General features: G+C 36.1%; 1 protein-coding gene across 1 annotated transcript in view; it reads left to right on the forward strand.

Moving 5' to 3' along the window:
* LOC144349509 (uncharacterized) overlaps positions 1 to 16828 on the forward strand; it is a 123285-nt gene that overhangs the window by 97553 nt on the left and 8904 nt on the right. Inside the window, exons 9-13 of the mRNA XM_085507935.1 lie at positions 5020 to 5085; positions 7246 to 7402; positions 10210 to 10320; positions 10625 to 10717; positions 11381 to 13377. Of these exons, the coding sequence (XP_085364061.1) occupies positions 5020 to 5085; positions 7246 to 7402; positions 10210 to 10320; positions 10625 to 10717; positions 11381 to 13377 (2424 nt within the window). The remainder of the gene's footprint in view (positions 1 to 5019; positions 5086 to 7245; positions 7403 to 10209; positions 10321 to 10624; positions 10718 to 11380; positions 13378 to 16828) is intronic.

Below are 16828 nucleotides of genomic sequence, written 5' to 3' on the forward strand. Positions count from 1 at the left end.
ATGTGACAGATACAGTTACCAATGGAAACAATGTGACAGATACAGTTACCAATATAAACAATGTGACAGATACAGTTACCAATGGAAACAATGTGACAGATACAGTTACCAATGGATATATGGAAACAATGTGACAGATACAGTTACCAATGGATATATGGAAACAATGTGACAGATACAGTTACCAATGGAAACAATGTGACAGATACAGTTACCATATGGAAACAATGTGACAGATACAGTTACCAATGGAAACAATGTGACAGATACAGTTACCAATGGATATATGGAAACAATGTGACAGATACAGTTACCAATGGATATATGGAAACAATGTGACAGATACAGTTACCAATGGAAACAATGTGACAGATACAGTTACCATATGGAAACAATGTGACAGATACAGTTACCATATGGAAACAATGTGACAGATACAGTTACCATATGGAAACAATGTGACAGATACAGTTACCATATGGAAACAATGTGACAGATACAGTTACCATATGGAAACAATGTGACAGATACAGTTACCATATGGAAACAATGTGACAGATACAGTTACCATATGGAAACAATGTGACAGATACAGTTACCATATGGAAACAATGTGACAGATACAGTTACCATATGGAAACAATGTGACAGATACAGTTACCAATGGAAACAATGTGACAGATACAGTTACCAATGGAAACAATGTGACAGATACAGTTACCAATGGAAACAATGTGACAGATACAGTTACCATATGGAAACAATGTGACAGATACAGTTACCATATGGAAACAATGTGACAGATACAGTTACCATATGGAAACAATGTGACAGATACAGTTACCATATGGAAACAATGTGACAGATACAGTTACCATATGGAAACAATGTGACAGATACAGTTACCATATGGAAACAATGTGACAGATACAGTTACCATATGGAAACAATGTGACAGATACAGTTACCAATGGATATTAAATCCACTGTAATGTCATTAACATACCCTGACACTGAAAATGTAGTACATTCAAAGTGTTCCAAAGATACTCATTTTTACATCAAAACAGTGCATACTTTAAGGTAAATAAGGCCGCCATGCTGATGATACGGTTTATTCAACTATTCAACGTGGTGTTAGATTACACAAATATGCGGTTTATTCAACGTGGTGTTAGATTACACAAATATGCTTCCTTGATGTTGAATCATTTCATCCAGCATCATGGTTGTACTGCTGAGGGAAATATATTCTTTAATTGTGGCTCAACTGGTCCTTGATTTCTGTGTGTTATCTGATCTCTCTGATCTGATCACATCAAAAATATGTTTTCCAATACATCAAACCCTGTTGGAGAATTGGGCAGACTACCTTTAATATATTTAAGGTACTAGTGTATTATTAAGTTGTGATTAAGAATTTTGAAAATAGACACAAATCGTTATGTTTACCAGTATCAATATATCAAGGCATTGTTTTCTCATGGCTTTTGGTTTGTTTGGTTAAAGCAAGAAGTTGATGATGTTTATTACTTTCGCTTTTTGAGTTGAGATCATCATCACTCAAATTTCAGGTTGAATCAAATCTGACATTCAATACTTCAAAGAATATGCAAATTATGTAACATGGGCTTGGTAAAGGATGAATTTCATTTCATTTTTCTTCTTGTATGTCCATGATATAATGAGCTTAGAGAGAAATATCTATCTTTATATTTCCATTCATAGGGAGCATTCATATCATGCACCTTATGCAAATTGACCATTCTAGAGTTTTATCACAACTCACTACTTTTGTAAATCAATAACTGATCAAATGTAAACCAACAAATTGTTGTAGATAATTTTCTTTTACAAGTGTCAATTCATCTTACTTTGTACCATAGGCCCATACCCGTAGTACTGAATAAATCATATACTTTCATTTACAGATAATTTTTACGACTCTTTTGTACACTGACTTTTCTAAAAGATCATAATTTAAAACTTCATAAAGAAAAGTTTCAAGAAATTCTTGTCCCAAAAGTGTATTAGCTGAGACTTTCCACAAATGGTCAGGTCATGCATATATCAACAAAACAAAACAACCAATTTCAAGAAGCATTTCTTCTCATCTACTGATAAATGTTCACAACAAAGATGTCAAAATATTATATTACTACTTTGGAAGACGTTAAGATTGTTTTCAATATAATAAATTTGCAGGGTTACCCATAAAAGTTAACTGCATTACAAGTATACTTGTTTTAATCATTATGCAAAAATAATAGTTTGTAGATAAATTCAAATTAGATATTTCATGACATATAGCATGTTGTTGACCTATAAATGAACACACGCTTCAGACAGGGAAAGAAATGCTTAGGACAAGTTGAATAGGTAATTGAATAATTTAAAACATTTTTTGTGGAGATACAGGTGGAACGTGACATGGTGTTATATTTTTATTGTATTATATACGTAATTGGTAACACATGCACATGAGTAGTTACTTAGAGATATACCAAGGTCGTTGAGTATCACATGTCGATTAACCTCACTGACACCTTGGTGTGATACACATAAGTAGATATATGTGATTTACAATCAATCATACCTTATAGCATGTGTACTCCACATGATATATAGGATGACACAGGTCTCTCTCTCTCTCTCTCTCTCTCTCTCTCTCTCTCTGACTACAAAATATTTGTCTATTTGTTTGGATGAATAATCACTCCAACAATGCATTTTTCAAGGATGTTCAAATTTGCTGAATAGCCACTTGTGGGCTTTCCAGCTGTCACTAAAAAAGCAAAATATTATTAAAATATATGAAAACAAAACAATTTCAGAAAATCACCAGTTTATCAGTGTCAAATTGCAAATAATATACACACTGTCACATACAATTTTTTCGAGTATAATTGAAGTGAGCCCTCAAACATTCTGTTTCATGCTACACTGCTCCTACTACTATATACACTGTGATATACACTACACTGTGCTGCACTGCTCCTACTACTATATACACTGTGATATACACTACACTGTGCTGCACTGCTCCTACTACTATATACACTGTGATATACACTACACTGTGCTGCACTGCTCCTACTACTATATACACTGTGATATACACTACACTGTGCTGCACTGCTCCTACTACTATACACACTGTGATATACACTACACTGTGCTACACTGCTCCTACTACTATATACACTGTGATATACACTGCACTGTGCTGCACTGCTCCTACTACTATATACACTGTGATATACACTACACTGTGCTACACTGCTCCTACTACTATATACACTGTGATATACACTGCACTGTGCCACACTGCTCCTACTATTATATACACTGTGATATACACTACACTGTGCTACACTGCTCCTACTACTATATACACTGTGATATACACTACACTGTGCTGCACTGCTCCTACTACTATATACACTGTGATATACACTACACTGTGCTGCACTGCTCCTACTACTATATACACTGTGATATACACTACACTGTGCTGCACTGCTCCTACTACTATATACACTGTGATATACACTACACTGTGCTGCACTGCTCCTACTACTATATACACTGTGATATACACTACACTGTGCTGCACTGCTCCTACTACTATATACACTGTGATATACACTGCACTGTGCTGCACTGTAATACTATATACACTGTGATATACACTACACTGTGCTACACTGCTCCTACTACTATATACACTGTGATATACACTACACTGTGCTACACTGCGCTACACTGCTCCTACTACTATATACACTGTGATATACACTACACTGTGCTACACTGCTCCTACTACTATATACACTGTGATATACACTACACTGTGCTGCACTGCTCCTACTACTATATACACTGTGATATACACTGCACTGTGCTGCACTGTAATACTATATACACTGTGATATACACTACACTGTGCTACACTGCTCCTACTACTATATACACTGTAATATACACTACACTGTGCTGCACTGCTCCTACTACTATATACACTGTGATATACACTACACTGTGCTGCACTGCTCCTACTACTATATACACTGTGATATACACTACACTGTGCTGCACTGCTCCTACTACTATATACACTGTGATATACACTACACTGTGCTGCACTGCTCCTACTACTATATACACTGTGATATACACTACACTGTGCTGCACTGCTCCTACTACTATATACACTGTGATATACACTACACTGTGCTGCACTGCTCCTACTACTATATACACTGTGATATACACTACACTGTGCTGCACTGCTCCTACTACTATATACACTGTGATATACACTACACTGTGCTACACTGCTCCTACTACTATATACACTGTGATATACACTACACTGTGCTGCACTGTAATACTATATACACTGTGATATACACTGCACTGTGCTGCACTGTAATACTATATACACTGATATACACTGCACTGTGCTGCACTGTAATACTATATACACTGATATACACTACACTGTGCTGCACTGTAATACTATATACACTGTGATATACACTACACTGTGCTGCACTGCAATACTATATACACTACTATATACAATGCACTATGCTTCACTGTGCTAAAATTTACTGTGCACATATTGCTTCTCTCAGGTGCAATACAATGCATTACAAACCCATATGCATCACAGTAATTCAGAGACTTTTACAGGGTGGGAATTGATGCAACCCTAGTCCAGTAAATTTGTTAAAAATAAACAAAATGAGTATAATATATAGAAAGATGCTAACAATTGCACAAAATGATGAATTATTATTATTATCTATATCATGTCATTTAGATCTGTTGTGCACGTCTTTATCTTAATGAGCCCATGAGCCATAAAATTGAATTATTCATACAAACTGTAATAACTGTTCATCTATGGTAGTATACATCTCTAGAATCCATTGTCTTCCTGGCTATCATCATATCCATTGTATGCCTACAAGGCAAGTCTTGCTAATGAGTTTTTGTTTTTTGTCTTCACAGGTAATGTTTGGTTCACAGTTCGGATTTGAAATTGACATGTGGTCACTAGGGTGCACATTGGCGGAGGTAAACAAAAAATTAGTATTCCAATGTTTTCTGTAATAAATGCAACAACTATAGTTTTTGCAAGATATCGCATCAGAAGTTTGCCTGTACCCTAACTTAGGACGTTATCAATTCGTTGAATTGCATGCAGGATTCTTCATTACAAAATCAATTTTTAATGTCAAGCATTTTTCATGAAGATTAGCTGGAAATGCACATCAGACCAGAGGTCCTTCCTTTTCTAAGTTATAGGATGATATTACATAATTCGTAGGTTAGTTGTGTTTAGCACACTACCTAAGCAGAATTCAAACAGCAACGCCTAACAGGTTTTACTGTAGTGAAAGCAAATAATGAGTCCAGAAATGGCATAATATGCCAGTTATCAATCAGTTTAACTTGCAAACACTTTGTCTTCCACATAGGATTTTTGCCTACTTTAAACTAAGTTTTTTTGATACAACTTTAATATGCAAGATTTTATAAATTCAGCAGAAAACTGGTAGACCATATGTGGCAAGTTGTGTATATTAGCAATAATGATAATATAGGTAAATTTCCATTAACAATAAAATTGTAATATATCACAATTACACAATAAAATCATTCCAGTTCATGCATTACAAGCATTAATGTTGTATAATTACGCTTGCATGCCTATCAAAAGTCGGATCCCGCTCGTATAAACTCTCTATACTATAGTAAACGTGATGCTAAACTAATCGTATAAATCTGAATAATATTATGTTTCTGAACTTTTTGACAATGTCAACAACATATCGTGTTCCAATATACAATATCTCTGCTTCACAGTGCATGAACTAGTTCTAAAACTAAATTGAAATATGAAGTCAATTGAATTCAAAATTAAGCCTAAATAGATATCAAATGAAGTAGCAATAAATATAGTCACTGATGCATCTCTTTATTCCAAGGTCAGAGAGTAATTCTTTCAAAAAAACTCCATCCAATTTTCACAACAAAACTTTCTTTACAATTGCTTTGAAAGTTTGATCAATAATTTAGACTTAGTTATTACACCATACTTGATGTATTAGAAGCACATGTACTTAAATATATGAAAATAACACAAAAATTGTCATAACAATACACCTGGTCAGTTCTGTAATAATGACGTTTATTCCTTTCAATGTTTCTCCCTAGAATTAGGCCTTCTTCAGGAAAACTGTTATAAAACAAATAGATACAGTTTGTAAATGTGATTACAAGTACAATGTATTTACAAAAATAATAGTAATACAAAGACTTACCTCTGTTGGGATGCCGTGAGATGTAAATTGGCATAACCCATACAGAGGGTGGAAACCTATTTATAGGTGTAATAGGTGGCGCTGTTAGATAAATGTGCCCTCACTGGCGGATGTTAATGTCCAGTGGTGTGTGTAGTCAATTTGTCTATCCATATAGACTCGAGTTTTCTTCTAAGGTGGTCGTCTGTTTTGTTAATTTTTATTATGCCAATAAATGAAATATCGTCTATGTTATGGTTGGTTTTATTAAAGTGCATGGCTACTGGTGTGTCCTGGTTGTGTCTCACTGTCTATAGGTGGTTATTAAATCTGGTTCTGATCTCCGTCTTTGTTTCGCCAACATATTGTTTTTGACATCATGGTAACATCCTTGCAATCACATATAAAAGACACTACACATTTCTTACAAAAAACTAAACAACTTAGGTCAGATTCCTAAGGGCACTTTTGATGTGACGTCCCTCTATACACCCATTGAAGAAGGTATTCTTGCGTGCCAGGAAGCCCTTGACTGCAGACCAGTTAAAGCTCCTCCTACATCATCCATAATGTTTCCTCACATTAATTCTCAACAACAATAATTTTACATTTAATTTAACAACTATTTACAGATATTTGGCACTGCTATGCTACTGCTTAATATATTGCATGTATTTTGTTTCTTATATATATTGTCACAATATCTTCATAAGTCACAGCGAGCTGTAATTTTTTACATCCTACTTAAGGAAATGTGAATTTCGAATTTGGAATGGTCATGGTGGAAGTTTTTGAAAAGTACTTTTCACCATTTTGTCATCTCTGGGCTTCCAACACCAAAGGATTGCCTCGGATAGATGCATATCACAAGGGTACTACCACCTTCAAACACACATTATTTATAAATATTTTAAACATCTTTATCATACAGCTGTATTTTGGTGATGTATTATTTAAAGGAGAAACAAAAGAATCAGTACTAGAAGCTGTGGTGGCGCTGTTAGGTCCTGTTCCTTCATCTGTTGTCAAAGAGGGGAAGTTTTTCCCACAATTAAAGCAGTTTGTTGCCACTTATCCAATGTCTAATAGTAAGTACAATGTATTTATAATAGCTCATAGTTACTGTGAAATATTTTCTCTTGGAATTCATTTTCACTATTTTCGCTGAAGGAATGATTCAGTGAAAATAAAATCCAGCGAATATACCTTTTTTTAGCTCCGCTGTCGACTTTGTCGAGCGGAGCTTATCATATATGAGTGATTGTCCGTCCGTCGTCCGTGTCAATGTTTTACTTTTTCGACTTCTTCTTGAAAACTACAAGCCTGAATGCTTTGATACTTGGTGTATATGTACCTTGGGTAGACCTCTCTGAGGTTTGTTCATTTCGTCTTGATATCTTCAATTCTCTAATTTTGGTGAATATTTTTGTCATTTTTGGTAAATAGTGATATTTTCGACTTCTTGTTAAAAACCGCAAGTGCAATTGCTTTGATATTACATATATAGGTACTACATGTGGACTTCTCTCAGATTTGTTCATTTTGTAATGATATCTTTAATTCTCTAATTTTGGTGAATATTTTTGTCATTTTTGGTAAAAAGTGATATTTTCGACTTTTTGTTAAAAACCGCAAGTCCAATTGCTTTGATACTACATATATAGGTACTACATGTGGACCTCTCTCAGATTTGTTCATTTCGTGATGATATCTTCAATTCTCTAATTTTGGTGAATATTTTTGTCATTTTTGGTAAAAAGTGATATTTTCGACTTCTTGTTAAAAAACGCAAGTCCAATTGCTTTGATACTACATATATAGGTACTACATGTGGACCTCTCTCAGATTTGTTCATTTCGTGATGATATCTTCAATTCTCTAATTTTGGTGAATATTTTTGTCATTTTTGGTAAAAAGTGATATTTTCGACTTCTTGTTAAAAACCGCAAGTCCGATTGCTTTGATATTACATATATAGGTACTACATGTGTACCTCTCTCAGATTTGTTCATTTTGTGATGATATCTTCAATTCTCTAATTTTGGTGAATATTTTTGTCATTTTTGGTAAAAAGTGATATTTTCGACTTCTTGTTAAAAACCGCAAGTCCAATTGCTTTGATACTACATATATAGATACTACATGTGGACTTCTCTCAGATTTGTTCATTTCGTGATGATATCTTCAATTCTCTAATTTTGGTGAATATTTTTGTCATTTTTGGTAAAAAGTGATATTTTCGACTTCTTGTTAAAAACCGCAAGTCCAATTGCTTTGATATTACATATATAGATACTACATGTAGACCTCTCTCAGATTTGTTCATTTCGTGATGATATCTTCAATTCTCTAATTTTGGTGAATATTTTTGTCATTTTTGGTAGAAAGTGATATTTTCGACTTCTTGTTAAAAACTGTAAGTCCGATTGCTTTGATACTATACATATTGTTCATTTTCTAATGATGTCTTCAGTTCTTTAATTGAAATGTGCATTGCTAACAGCGGAGCTATCTCAGCCGATAGTCTGCTTGTTTTATATTTTACATTCAATTCATCAAAAAACAGTGAAAATAAATTCCATACAAAACACAAAAAGTCTTTTCAGTGAAAATTAATTCCAGCTAAAGTTTTTCACAGTAGTTCATCCTAGAGATTGCATGTTCAGTTATATAAAATAGAGTTAGATTGTGTAATGCAATATTTTTGTATCCATGTATTCTTGTCTGGTCTTTAATCTTTGTAATGTAATTGTCAAGATAAAGTTCTGTACTATATTTAGTTGTATTATGTAAGTGTGACCAAGGAAAAATAATATATGGATGAGGTTGGGAACTGGTACAACACATTTACAACACATACCATCTCGTTACATAGGAGAGTGAGACTGTAAAGCTCACTACAAAATTACAGAAACTTTAAACGATGTGAAAATACAATAAATTACATTGAGAAAAATAATTTGAATCAAGATTACAATTCACGCGAATAATACTCAAAAGTTCAACATTTTAATGAAAGTGAACAAAAGAATAAATGAACAAAGCATATGTCGCGAACACTTGAGCACATGGTTAGAACAATAGCAAAAATATTCATACCTCATCAGTTGGCTAAAACTAGCAAAATACTACACAAGCCTGGCTTGTAGAAATCACAAACTGTACTAGTGTGTTAAACACAGAAAGTTGAAACGATCTGGACTAAAAACATCCACAAAACCAACTCTTGACTGAATGATTCAGTGGCCAGAGAGATGAAAGACGAGATACCACTCAGACGAGTCCAGTGGTCAACACTGACTTCTCAGTCTCCTGCAAATGACTTCTATAGGGCTAATTTCATAATAAATAAATAAGTTAACTTTATATTACATATGTACTGCAGTTTATTTTGATTCGTCCCTGAAATCAAAATCGGTATTTCCACAACCCATATGCAAATGAGGTCCGAGAGCAAACAAAGTAGTCGCTTCAGGAGTACTGTTTTTCGAAACATAGCAGAAATAAACAATATTTAGAAGTACGATATTTTTCCATTGGGGTACATGAAAATACTTGCCAAGTGAAATGAAATTTGAACAACAGTCACTTATTTTGACTGAAACTAATTTGCATATCACCCAAGCAATAATGTTTTCAGTATTTTCACCATCGATATGCAAATTCACATGGTATTTCCATTGGCAACCAAACTATTTTTATTTTGTGAACAAATTTTCATCTGCTATTTTTATCCGGTTCACAAGAATTTCAGCAGTCTAAACCCATACTCAGTTCCAAATATAGACCACCAACGCCAAATGAGCAACAATTTAACTGGTAACCAAGACTCATTCAATCTAACTATAACTAATTCTCAGAGCAATTTTATACTTCAATGTTTATTTTTGTACAGGTGAAAAGTTTCAGAGTCTACTGTCCAAACTACTAGTGAAGAATGAGAGTGAACCATCTGGTGTTGTGCATTTCATCTCATTTTTACTTGGTATACTCAAATATAACCCAGGTTTGTTAAGATGTATGGTATTATCTGTCATTAATAATAGTGATCAGTTCAGAGTAAATGGCTTCTATAAATGCTGTACACATTATGTACTTTCTCAGTGAAATCAAAACTGAACTAACAAATAAATATCAAATATTTGCTTTTTATAATAAAGTACAAAAAGATATTGACGTCATATTTTATACACTGCTGGAGCTGCCCTCTATTGACAAACATTGTAATGATATGATAAAGAGAGACACATTCTTCTTAATTATAGATCTGACTTGAAACATTTTAACACATTTTTGTTTTTGTTCTGCAGATGAGAGATTGAGTCCACTTGATGCCTTTCAACATCCATTTCTTTATCCTCTCATCTGTACTCAATTTTTATTGCCATCCAGCTTCACATCAGGTAATTTTATGGGATGCCTTAGCAGGAATGCAAATATTTAGGAGATTAAACTTTTTAGCTCCACTGTCGACTTAGTCGAGCGGAGCTTATCATATAAGTGATTGTGTGTCGTTCATGTCAACTTTATACTTTTTCAACTTCTTCTTGAAAACTACAATTGTTATTGCTTTGATACTTGGTGTATATGTAACTTGGGCAGACCCCTCTCAGATTTGTTCATTTCGTTATGATTATTATCTTCAAATCTCTAATTTTGATGAATCTCTATTTTTTTTAAAAAACCGCATTTCCAATTGCTTTGATATTACATATATAGGTACTACATGTGGACCTCTCTCAGATTTGTTCATTTCGTGATGATATCTTCAAATATCTAATTTTGATGAATATTTTTGTCATTTTTGGTGAAAAGTGATATTTTGATACTATACATATTGTTCATTTTCTTATATCTTCAGGTCTTTAATTGAAATGTGCATTGCTAACAGCGAAGCTATCTCAGCCGACAGGCTGCTTGTTTGTCTTTTGAACTCTATTACAGCAGATGTTGTAGGTTATGTTAGTTAGGTAGTTTGTTTTAAGTTCATAGCCTTTGTAATTGATGTGAATTTTACATTTAATTACTAAATAATCTTATGTTTGTTTCTTTGTGTGTTGTTACAGTGTTCAAGAAGAGCAGAGGCGTGGTAGACCCAGATTGTTACACATATACACCTAGTAATAATAATAATATGGCTAATTGTATCAAAATGAAAAACGTTTCATCAGCAAGACAGCAAGTTCTGGATTCTAATCAAAGTTACCCCGATGTAATCAGACCAATGCCGATAATGCAAGTGGTTAACGTCCAAATGAAAAATGAAGAGGATGTCATCAAAAATGAACTTTTGAATACTGGGATTAAATCTCCAGTAGTGTCTTTACGTAGCGTACCTATTCCAAAAAGCTGTCCGGGAAGGTGTCTTGCAAATGACAGTCAAGTCATAAGCATCCATCCAGAGTTCAAAGATGAACTTGCACATACCACTCGTGAGCCCGTTGTTAAAACTAGAAAATACAAGCGCCGGAAAACTTTACCTGGAAGTGAATCCATGAATCAGTTTCCTATGGCAACTAACAATGCCGCATTTCATTCTTATTATAAATTAACTAATAAGAGAATGCTTGGAGATGAACCTGCTCAGTGTAATGGTAATTCTACAGCAAAAACCAAGAAAAGAAAGCATAGAAATAATGACTCCTGTGATACACAAATTCATCAGGAATGTTCAGCTTCTGAAACAGAAAAATCAACACTTAGTGAAGACAGTCATAATTCTGGAAGCTTACTCCCCAGTGATAGGAAAAAGTACCAAAAATGCCACAAAAGTTCACCATTGAAAAAATTCGATAGGAGGTTGAAAGGGGATTCTATATTGCATAATTTAGAGTCAAAGATGCAGCAGGTTCCAGAGAAAAACTTGTGCAACATGTCTCATGTCATAGATGACATACAAACAAGGTCAAAACAATCTACAAAGATAGATAAACATAAGCAGCAATTAAAAGAGAATTTTGAAAACCAAAATGGATATCATCAGATAAGCAAATCAAATCAAGAGATAAATTACAACTTAAAATCACTTGCTGTGTGTCTAAAACCATGCAGAGTTACTCATATGGGTGGTACTTATAGAACAGGGAAAAAAACAGCTTCTCCAAAATTGGTGTATGAATCAAGTTTGGAACCAGTTACTTTAAAGACTGAGAAACAAACAGTCAAACCTAGATCTTCAAAGAAAAAAACAGTGCAACCACTGACTTCTAAATCTAGATTTGAGACAAGAACATCTCAGCCTGTAACCGAGGTGAAGTCAACCTCAAACCTCAGAACAAAAAAAAATTGTGATGTCAGAGCTGAAACCTGCACACTATTAGTTCCACCAAAGAGTTCTGGGAGCAGATCAAGACCACCCATGAGTTCTAAAACCAAAACAATAACACCAATGAGCTCTGAAACAAGAAAAATATCACCAGTAAGCTCTGACAGAAGAACAAACAAGTCAAAAAACTCTGATACAAGAAACAGACAGTCAATAAGCTCAGAAACCACAACAGTGAAATCAATGTCTTGTGGAACCAGAATGAAAAAGTCAAAAACTTTTGACACACGAACAAAACGGTCAATGAACTCAGAGACCTCAGATATCAATTTGTCCAAACCAATGACCTCTGAGACCATAACAATAAAACCGTTAACCTCTGAGACCAGAACAATAAAACTGATGACCTCTGAGACCAGAACAATAAAACCTATGACCTCTGAGACCAGAACAATAAAACCGATGACCTCTGAGACCAGAACAATAAAACCGATGACCTCTGAGACCAGAACAATAAAACCAATGATCTTTGAGACCAGAACAATGAAACCAATGACCTCTGAGACCAGACCAATAAAACCGATGACCTCTGAGACCATAACAATAAAACCGTTGACCTCTGAGACCAGAACAATAAAACCGATGACCTCTGGGACCATAACAATAAAACCGATGACCTCTGAGAGTCGTACTGTGAAATCACATGTTACAGAGAAAGTAATGTGGCACACTAATAGAAACAGTTATAATCATATTTACAATACATTTGAATGTGAAGATGAAGAAGATGATGATGATGTAAGTCAGAATCAATCTAGTGAGCATTTATGTGGGAAGTGTGTGGTTACACTGTGTGCTATTATCTGTCAGTTAGACATTATTATTGGACATATGCCCTAGATGAAGTGTGTGGTTACACTGTGTGCTATCACCTGTCAGTTAGACATTATTACTGGACATATGCCCCAGATGAAGTGTGTGGTTACACTGTGTGCTATCACCTGTCAGGTAGACATTATCACTGGACATATGCCCTAGATGAAGTGTGTGGTTACACTGTGTGCTATCACCAGTTAGGTAGACATTATCACTGGACATATGCCCCAGATGAAGTGTGTGGTTACACTGTGTGCTATCACCTGTCAGTTTGACATTATTACTGGACATATGCCCTAGATGAAGTGTGTGGTTACACTGTGTGCTATCACCTGTCAGTTTGACATTATTACTGGACATATGCCCTAGATGAAGTGTGTGGTTACACTGTGTGCTATCACCTGTCAGTTAGACATTATTACTGGACATATGCCCCAGATGAAGTGTGTGGTTACACTGTGTGCTATCACCTGTCAGGTAGACATTATCACTGGACATATGCCCTAGATGAAGTGTGTGGTTACACTGTGTGCTATCACCTGTCAGGTAGACATTATCACTGGACATATGCCCCAGATGAAGTGTGTGGTTACACTGTGTGCTATCACCTGTCAGTTTGACATTATTACTGGACATATGCCCTAGATGAAGTGTGTGGTTACACTGTGTGCTATCACCTGTCAGTTTGACATTATTACTGGACATATGCCCCAGATGAAGTGTGTGGTTACACTGTGTGCTATCACCTGTCAGTTCGACATTATTACTGGACATATGCCCCAGATGAAGTGTGTGGTTACACTGTGTGCTATCACCTGTCAGTTCGACATTATTACTGGACATATGCCCCAGATGAAGTGTGTGGTTACACTGTGTGCTATCACCTGTCAGTTAGACATTATTACTGGACATATGCCCTAGATGAAGTGTGTGGTTACACTGTGTGCTATCACCTGTCAGGTAGACATTATCACTGGACATATGCCCTAGATGAAGTGTGTGGTTACACTGTGCTATCACCTGTCAGTTAGACATTATTACTGGACATATGCCCTAGATGAAGTGTGTGGTTACACTGTGTGCTATCACCTGTCAGTTAAACATTATTACTGGAAATATGCCCTAGATGAAGTGTGTGGTTACACTGTGTGCTATCACCTGTCAGGTAGACATTATCACTGGACATATGCCCCAGATGAAGTGTGTGGTTACACTATGCTATCACCTGTCAGTTAGACATTATTACTGGACATATGCCCTAGATGAAGTGTGTGGTTACACTGTGTGCTATCACCTGTCAGGTAGACATTATCACTGGACATATGCCCCAGATGAAGTGTGTGGTTACACTGTGCTATCACCTGTCAGTTAGACATTATTACTGGACATATGCCCTAGATGAAGTGTGTGGTTACACTGTGTGCTATCACCTGTCAGTTAGACATTATCGCTGGACATATGCCCTAGATGAAGTGTGTGGTTACACTGTGTGCTATCACCTGTCAGGTAGACATTATCACTGGACATATGCCCCAGATGAAGTGTGTGGTTACACTGTGTGCTATCACCTGTCAGTTAGACATTATCACTGGACATATGCCCTAGATGAAGTGTGTGGTTACACTGTGTGCTATCACCTGTCAGTTAGACATTATTACTGGACATATGCCCCAGATGAAGTGTGTGTTTACACTGTGCTATCACCTGTCAGTTAGACATTATTACTGGACATATGCCCTAGATGAAGTGTGTGGTTACACTGTGTGCTATCACCTGTCAGGTGGACATTATTACTGGACATATGCCCCAGATGAAGTGTGTGGTTACACTGTGCGCTATCACCTGTCAGTTAGACATTATTACTGGACATATGCCCTAGATGAAGTGTGTGGTTACACTGTGTGCTATCACCTGTCAGGTAGACATTATTACTGGACATATGCCCCAGATGAAGTGTGTGGTTACACTGTGTGCTATCACCTGTCAGTTAGACATTATTACTGGACATATGCCCCAGATGAAGTGTGTGGTTACACTGTGTGCTATCACCTGTCAGTTAGACATTATTACTGGACATATGCCCTAGATGAAGTGTGTGGTTACACTGTGTGCTATCACCTGTCAGTTAGACATTATTACTGGACATATGCCTCAGATGAAGTGTGTGGTTACACTGTGTGCTATCACCTGTCAGTTAGACATTATTACTGGACATATGCCCTAGATGAAGTGTGTGGTTACACTGTGTGCTATCACCTGTCAGTTAGACATTATTACTGGACATATGCCCTAGATGAAGTGTGTGGTTACACTGTGTGTTATCACCTGTCAGTTTGACATTATTACTGGACATATGCCCCAGATGAAGTGTGTGGTTACACTGTGTGCTATCACCTGTCAGTTAGACATTATCACTGGACATATGCCCTAGATGAAGTGTGTGGTTACACTGTGTGCTATCACCTGTCAGTTAGACATTATTACTGGACATATGCCCCAGATGAAGTGTGTGGTTACACTGTGTGCTATCACCTGTCAGTTAGACATTATTACTGGACATATGCCTCAGATGAAGTGTGTGGTTACACTGTGTGCTATCACCTGTCAGTTAGACATTATTACTGGACATATGCCCCGGATGAAGTGTGTGGTTACACTGTGTGCTATCACCTGTCAGTTAGACATTATCACTGGACATATGCCCGAGATGAAGTGTGTGGTTACACTGTGTGCTATCACCTGTCAGGTAGACATTATTACTGGACATATGCCCTAGATGAAGTGTGTGGTTACACTGTGTGCTATCACCTGTCAGTTAGACATTATTACTGGACATATGCCTCAGATGAAGTGTGTGGTTACACTGTGTGCTATCACCTGTCAGTTAGACATTATTACTGGACATATGCCCTAGATGAAGTGTGTGGTTACACTGTGTGCTATCACCTGTCAGGTAGACATTATTACTGGACATATGCCCTAGATGAAGTGTGTGGTTACACTGTGTGTTATCACCTGTCAGTTTGACATTATTACTGGACATATGCCCCAGATGAAGTGTGTGGTTACACTGTGTGCTATCACCTGTCAGTTAGACATTATCACTGGACATATGCCCTAGATGAAGTGTGTGGTTACACTGTGTGCTATCACCTGTCAGTTAGACATTATTACTGGACATATGCCCCAGATGAAGTGTGTGGTTACACTGTGTGCTATCACCTGTCAGTTCGACATTATTACTGGACATATGCCCCAGATGAAGTGTGTGGTTACACTGTGTGCTATCACCTGTCAGTTAGACATTATTACTGGACATATGCCCTAGATGAAGTGTGTGGTTACACTGTGTGCTATCACCTGTCAGGTAGAC

The sequence above is a fragment of the Saccoglossus kowalevskii genome, chromosome 2 (assembly GCF_978046115.1).
Source record: "Saccoglossus kowalevskii chromosome 2, keSacKowa6.1, whole genome shotgun sequence".
NCBI lineage: Eukaryota > Metazoa > Hemichordata > Enteropneusta > Harrimaniidae > Saccoglossus > Saccoglossus kowalevskii.